Genomic DNA, 7,650 nt, shown 5'->3' on the forward strand with positions numbered 1-7,650 from the left:
GCTGGGTAAACACCTGAGGTGCTAATAAAAGACTCACTCCAAGTGCATTGTGGGAGATGTAGGCTCCAGTGTGCGTGCAGACGTGGTTTGATCTGCTTTGGTGGAATGTGATTGGCTGATCAGGAATAACTCGACCTCAAAGAGAAAATCACCCAATGAAAACACGTCAACACACACACACACACACACACACAAACAGACACACACACACAAACAGACACACAAACAGACACACACACACACACACACACACACACAAACAGACACACACACCCACACACACAAACAGACACACACACACAAACAGACACACAAACAGACACACAGACACACACACACACACACAGACACACAAACAGACACACACACACACACTAGACAACAACAACCATGGTCTGTTCTCCTTCCCAGCTGTGGTGGGCGGGGTCAGCAGTGGTGGGCGGGGTCAGCAGTGGTGGGCGGGGTCAGCAGCGCGTCTCGTAGATGCCGCTTCGTCCAATGTAACGAACCCATTTGATGACATCATGATCGCTGTAATTCAACTTGGGCTCAAAGACCTTCAGATAACGAACCTTCAGACCAGAAGGAGCAAAGGGGACCTGAGGAGGAGCAGAGAGGAGAGACATGAGGAGGAGCAGAGAGAGACAGGAGAGACATGAGGAGGAGCAGAGAGAGGAGACATGAGGAGGAGCAGAGAGAGACAGGAGAGACATGAGGAGGAGCAGAGAGAGGAGACATGAGGAGGAGCAGAGAGAGACAGGAGAGACATGAGGAGGAGCAGAGAGAGGAGACATGAGGAGGAGCAGAGAGAGACAGGAGAGACATGAGGAGGAGCAGAGAGAGGAGACATGAGGAGGAGCAGAGAGAGACAGGAGAGACATGAGGAGGAGCAGAGAGAGAGGAGAGACCTGAGGAGGAGCAGAGAGAGAGAGGAGAGACATGAGGAGGAGCAGAGAGAGAGGGGAGAGACATGAGGAGGAGCAGAGAGAGAGAGGAGAGACATGAGGAGGAGCAGAGAGAGAGAGGAGAGACATGAGGAGGAGCAGAGAGAGAGAGGAGAGACATGAGGAGGAGCAGAGAGAGAGAGGAGAGACATGAGGAGGAGCAGAGAGAGAGAGGAGAGACATGAGGAGGAGCAGAGAGAGAGAGGAGAGACATGAGGAGGAGCAGAGAGAGAGAGGAGAGACATGAGGAGGAGCAGAGAGAGAGAGGAGAGACATGAGGAGGAGCAGAGAGAGAGAGGAGAGACATGAGGAGGAGCAGAGAGAGAGAGGAGAGACATGAGGAGGAGCAGAGAGAGAGAGGAGAGACATGAGGAGGAGCAGAGAGAGAGAGGAGAGACATGAGGAGGAGCAGAGAGAGAGAGGAGAGACATGAGGAGGAGCAGAGAGAGAGAGGAGAGACATGAGGAGGAGCAGAGAGAGAGAGGAGAGACATGAGGAGGAGCAGAGAGAGAGAGGAGAGACATGAGGAGGAGCAGAGAGAGAGAGGAGAGACATGAGGAGGAGCAGAGAGAGAGAGGAGAGACATGAGGAGGAGCAGAGAGAGAGAGGAGAGACATGAGGAGGAGCAGAGAGAGAGAGGAGAGACATGAGGAGGAGCAGAGAGAGAGAGGAGAGACATGAGGAGGAGCAGAGAGAGAGAGGAGAGACATGAGGAGGAGCAGAGAGAGGAGAGACATGAGGAGGAGCAGAGAGAGAGAGGAGAGACATGAGGAGGAGCAGAGAGAGAGAGGAGAGACATGAGGAGGAGCAGAGAGAGAGAGGAGAGACATGAGGAGGAGCAGAGAAAGACAGGAGAGACATGAGGAGGAGCAGAGAGATAGAGGAGAGACATGAGGAGGAGCAGAGAGAGAGAGGAGAGACATGAGGAGGAGCAGAGAGAGAGAGGAGAGACATGAGGAGGAGCAGAGAGAGAGAGGAGAGACATGAGGAGGAGCAGAGAGAGAGAGGAGAGACATGAGGAGGAGCAGAGAGAGAGAGGAGAGACATGAGGAGGAGCAGAGAGAGAGAGGAGAGACATGAGGAGGAGCAGAGAGAGAGAGGAGAGACATGAGGAGGAGCAGAGAGAGAGAGGAGAGACATGAGGAGGAGCAGAGAGAGAGAGGAGAGACATGAGGAGGAGCAGAGAAAGAGAGGAGAGACATGAGGAGGAGCAGAGAAAGACAGGAGAGAATGAGGAGGAGCAGAGAGAGGAGAGGCATGAGGAGGAGCAGAGAGAGAGAGGAGAGACATGAGGAGGAGAGAGAGAGAGAGGAGACATGAGGAGGAGCAGAGAGAGGAGACATGAGGAGGAGAGAGAGAGAGAGACATGGAGGAGACACATGAGGAGGAGAGACATGAGGAGGAGCAGAGTTCTGGTCCTGACCTCAAAGTTCATGGAGATCGGAGGTCTGGTCCACTTCTTCTTGTCGTTGGTCGGCAGCAGCTCGATCTCTGCACTGACCTGAGACTCCTTCATGCCCGCCATGCGCTTGATCCTGACACACACACACACACACACACACACAGTATGACCCTGTCTCCGGGCCTCGGACCTGCTCTGATGGTTCTGATCTGCCACAGCAGTCTGAGATGTTCTGACCCAGTTCTTGTCAAAGTTCTGTTTCTTGGTTCTGGTCCAGCTTGCTGCGGTCTGCAGACAGACCCGATGATGATGTCATGTGGAGGTTCTGCTGACCGAGGTGTTGTTGGTGCTGATTCTGCAGAGCTGATGTCTGTGTCAGCACAGACGGGTCAGGTTACTGAGCTCGGTCCAAATATCGACCAGCTCAAGATCAATACGTCAAACACCAGAAGCATCAGAACTGCACTGCAACGACAAACAGCCCAAACTCTGCTGGTTCTGTCTGTAACATCCTGAGACCAGAACCACAACCAGAACCACGACTAAGAACAGAACCACCCTTCAATATAAAGCTCCTTGCTTCCTGTCCCTTCAGAATAAAGGTCCTTGCTTCCTGTCCCTTCAGAATAAAGCTGCCTTGCTTCCTGTCCCTTCAATATAAAGCTGCCTTGCTTCCTGTCCCTTCAGAATAAAGCTGCCTTGCTTCCTGTCCCTTTAGAATAAAGCTGCCTTGCTTCCTGTCCTTTCAGAATAAAGGTCCTTGGTTCCTGTCCCTTCAGAATAAAGCTGCCTTGCTTCCTGTCCTTTCAGAATAAAGGTCCTTGGTTCCTGTCCCTTCAGAATAAAGCTGCCTTGCTTCCTGTCCCTTCAGAATAAAGCTGCCTTGCTTCCTGTCCCTTCAGAATAAAGCTGCCTTGCTTCCTGTCCCTTCAGAATAAAGCTCCCTTGCTTCCTGTCCCTTCAGAATAAAGGTCCTTGCTTCCTGTCCCTTTAGAATAAAGCTGCCTTGCTTCCTGTCCCTTCAGAATAAAGGTCCTTGTTTCCTGTCCCTTCAGAATAAAGGTCCTTGTTTCCTGTCCTTTCAGAATAAAGGTCCTTGTGTCCTGTCCTTTCAGAATAAAGCTGCCTTGCTTCCTGTCCCTTCAGAATAAAGGTCCTTGTTTCCTGTCCCTTCAGAATAAAGCTGCCTTGCTTCCTGTCCCTTCAGAATAAAGCTGCCTTGCTTCTTGTCCCTTCAGAATAAAGGTCCTTGCTTCCTGTCCCTTCAGAATAAAGCTGCCTTGCTTCCTGTCCCTTCAGAATAAAGGTCCTTGTTTCCTGTCCCTTCAGAATAAAGCTGCCTCGCTTCCTGTCCCTTCAAAATAAAGCAGCCTCGCTTCCTGTCCCTTCAGAATAAAGCTACCTTGCTTCCTGTCCCTTCAGAATAAAGGTCCTTGTTTCCTGTCCCTTCAGAATAAAGCTGCCTTGCTTCCTGTCCCTTCAGAATAAAGCACTCACTTCCACACGATGGCGTTCTCGCTCGCCTTGTACTTGGCCTTCCCCTTCATGCAGATGAGCTGGACTCCGCTGGTGTTCAGGGGGGTCGGTATCCGGACCTGAGGGAGGTCGGATCTGTGAGTTCTGAGCGGTTACCATGACGACTGAACTGCCAATGAACGGTGAACGAATGGTTGGCGCGGTGTGCCACCTCACCTCGATCTTCTGGGCGAGCAGCGAGGACTTGAAGTTGGACTTGATGACCACTTTGACCTCCAGCTTGGTCCGGCCCACCTCTCGGACCAGAGGGATGACCCTGAAAGGCAGGATGATGTCTTTGGTGGTCCGGTACCTGCACACACACACACACACACACACACACGTGTCAGGTGACAGGTGTGAAGACATGTGATCAGGTGACCTGAGTGACCTCTGACCTCATGAGCTCGTAGTCTCCGTCCGGAGGGATGAAGCTGATGCTGCGCTCCGAGTCGAACTTACTGAGACGGACACACTGATGGAACGTGCAGTCATCAATCGCTATGGACTGTTTACCACTGAGGAGGAGGAGGAGAGGGAGGAGGAGGAGGAGGAGATACAGTGTTACCTGTTTGAAACAGGTGAATGATTCTTAATCACTGACTCAGACAGGAAGTGAGCTCACACAGGTGTCTCTCTCACCTCTTCCCTCCGTCCTCTGAACTCGCTCTGCTCTGCTTGTCGATGACGATCTTGTCGTTCATCCCAAACTTACACTCCGGCATCCCGCTCAGGTAACTCTTCATCACCACCCTACCTGAGACATGAGCACTGAGCACCTGGCCTACAGGTAACACACAGACAGGCTGTCAGTGCTGTGATGTCGCCCTCTGGTGGCTGCACCTGATCACATCAGTAAAAACGTTAATCAAACCAAAAACTAACATTCAGACAACCTTCTCATACTGAACACTTAGCCAGTGTTTCTGTAACGTTGATAAATAAACATGTAGTATCTGTAGTAGTATATATGTAGTATTGCAGTAGTATATAGGTAGTATTGCAGTAGTATATAGGTACTATTGCAGTAGTATATATGTACTATTGCAGTAGTACACATAGTATTGCAATAGTATATATGTAGTATTGCAGTAGTATATATGTAGTATTGCAGTAGTATATGTAGTATTGCAGTAGTATATATGTAGTAGTACATGCAGTAGTATATATGTAATATTACATGCTGTAGTATATATGTAGTATTGCAGTAGTATATATGTAGTATTGCAGTAGTATATATGTAGTATTACAGTAGTATATATGTAGTATTGCAGTAGTATATATGTAGTATTACAGTAGTATATATGTAGTATTCCAGTCACCCTGTGGAGACATGAGCAGGTTCACACTCTCCAACACATCGAGGAAAAGTTCATTTCTTCTGTATTTGATTCCTTCTCTCCTCCAACCAATCTGACCGGTCACCTGACTGGTGATCTGAGACTGCTCCTCCTTAGTCTGAGGAGGACAGAGGACAGAAGGACAGGAGGAGGACAACAAGAGGACATGAGGAGGACAGGAGGACATGAGGACAGGAGGAGGACAGAGTGGGCTCAAAGGTTAACAGACATTTTTGACATTTAACAACATGTATTACAAGTATTATGTGTGATTGAGTCTATAGTTTGTCTAGAGTCTGTCTGTAGTCTGGTCTGTCGTCTGTCTGTAGTGTGTCTGTAGTGTGTCTGTAGTTTGTCTATAGTCTGTCTGTAGTTTGTTTATAGTCTGTAGTTTATCTATAGTCTGTCTGTAGTCTAGCCTGTCTGTAGTTTGTCTATAGTCTGTCTGTAGTCTGTAGTCTAGTCTGTCTGTAGTTTGTCTATAGTCTGTAGTGTGTCTATATTCTAGTCTCTCTGTAGTGTGTCTGTCTGTAGTGTGTCTGTCTGTAGTGTGTCTATAGTCTGTCTGTAGTGTGTCTATAGTCTGTCTGTAGTTTGTCTATAGTCTGTCTGTAGTGTATCTGTAGTCTAGTTTGTCTGTAGTTAGTCTGTCTGTAGTGTATCTGTAGTCTAGTTTGTCTGTAGTGTGTCTGTAGTGTGTCTATAGTCTGTCTGTAGTGTATCTGTAGTCTAGTTTGTCTGTAGCCTGTCTGTAGTGTGTCTGTAGTGTGTCTGTAGTGTGTCTGTAGTGTTTTGTGTACACTCAGCTGTGTGTGACTCACGTGGTGCTGCAGGTGATCCAGGTGAGCCGAAGGAAACAGACAGGAAACAGGAAACAGTTAACTGGTGTCAGTGACACTTTCTGTATGTGTTGTGATGATGTCATGTGATCCACCTGTACCTGTCCTCATGAATATTAATGAGCTCAGTCTTACCTGACTCTTAATGCCCTGCTGAGTGATGAAGGTTTTCAACGCTCCGGTCTCCGAGTTCTGAGGGTACCCAAAGTCCAGGATCTCTGCAGGACCACCACAGACAGAATCACAGACAGAATCACAGACAGTACAGACAGTACACACAGACAGTACAGACAGTACACACAGACAGTACAGTACAGACAGCAGTACACACAGTACAGACAGTACACACAGACAGTACAGACAGTACACACAGACAGTACAGTACAGACAGCAGTACAGACGTGTCCTGTCAGTGCTGTATTTTCTTTAGGTTTTGATTTTCTCATCCATCATCATAAAAATCAAAACCTAAAAAAACCACAGAGCTGCAGAGCGATGACCACTTCCTGTTGTCTGAGCCCTTATGATGCCACTTCCTGTTGGACCTTGATGATGTCACTAAGTGATGATGTCACTTCCTGCGTGTTTACCGTCGAGCAGCTCGTAGATGAGGACGAAGTTGTTCTTGACGTTCTCCTCGCTGATCTTGCCAAAGTACGCGGCCATGACGTCACACATCTTATACAGGAACTCGAACACCATGGTGGCGTTCACGTTCTGCTTGGTCACCGCCGCCAGCCAGATGTTGGAGCGCTTCACGTGGAAGAAGCTGGTGCGAGCGATGTTGGTGACCGGGGAACGCACCTGCTGCCGGGCGTGGATCACGTTAACCCGGAACGCGTCCACGGCGTTCCTCCTGCACAGAGAGACCACACGACCATATAAGGACCACTTCCTGTTCCTGTTTGATAGAGGGCTACTGGGGGACTTCCCATGATGCAACTCTCCATCTGTATACACTGAGCTTCATCATCATCATCATCATTTCTTTGATGTGTCACTTCCTGTCTGGTTCCTCTACAGCCATGTTGTCTGTACAGAGATGACATCATCGTCAGGGCTGCTGTTGCCTAGCAACAGGCTCCCTGCATCACACAGCCAGAGCGAGGCTGCAGCACGATAAGACTGAACCTGAACACATCACACTGCACCTGAACGCACCACGCTGCACCTGAACGCACCACGCTGCACCTGATGCACCTGAACACATCACGCTGAACCTGATGCACCTGAACACATCACACTGAACCTGATGCACCTGAACACATCACGGTGCACTTGAACACATCACGGTGCACCTGATGCACCTGAACGCACCACGCTGCACCTGAACACATCACGCTGAACCTGATGCACCTGAACACATCACGCTGAACCTGATGCACCTGAACACATCACGCTGCACCTGAACACATCACGCTGCACCTGATGCACCTGAACAAATCACGCTGAACCTGATGCACCTGAACACATCACGCTGCACCTGAGCACATCACACTGCACCTGAACACACCACGCTGCTCCTGATGCACATGAACACATCACGCTGCACCTGAACACACCACGCTGCTCCTGATGCACCTGAACACACCACGCTGCACCTGAACACA

General features: G+C 49.5%; 1 protein-coding gene across 1 annotated transcript in view; it reads right to left on the reverse strand.

Moving 5' to 3' along the window:
- Window positions 1-464: 464 nt before the first annotated feature.
- ap2m1b (adaptor related protein complex 2 subunit mu 1b) overlaps window positions 465-7,650 on the reverse strand; it is a 14,600-nt gene continuing 7,414 nt past the window's right edge. The window contains exons 3-12 of the mRNA XM_027280329.1: window positions 6,631-6,896; window positions 6,176-6,258; window positions 6,023-6,028; window positions 5,184-5,319; window positions 4,504-4,645; window positions 4,260-4,379; window positions 4,039-4,174; window positions 3,844-3,941; window positions 2,368-2,479; window positions 465-599 (exon numbers count right to left, since the gene is read on the reverse strand). Coding sequence (XP_027136130.1) covers window positions 465-599; window positions 2,368-2,479; window positions 3,844-3,941; window positions 4,039-4,174; window positions 4,260-4,379; window positions 4,504-4,645; window positions 5,184-5,319; window positions 6,023-6,028; window positions 6,176-6,258; window positions 6,631-6,896 — 1,234 coding nt within the window. The remainder of the gene's footprint in view (window positions 600-2,367; window positions 2,480-3,843; window positions 3,942-4,038; window positions 4,175-4,259; window positions 4,380-4,503; window positions 4,646-5,183; window positions 5,320-6,022; window positions 6,029-6,175; window positions 6,259-6,630; window positions 6,897-7,650) is intronic.

This window comes from Larimichthys crocea, chromosome VII (assembly GCF_000972845.2).
Source record: "Larimichthys crocea isolate SSNF chromosome VII, L_crocea_2.0, whole genome shotgun sequence".
Classification (NCBI taxonomy): Eukaryota; Metazoa; Chordata; class Actinopteri; family Sciaenidae; genus Larimichthys; species Larimichthys crocea.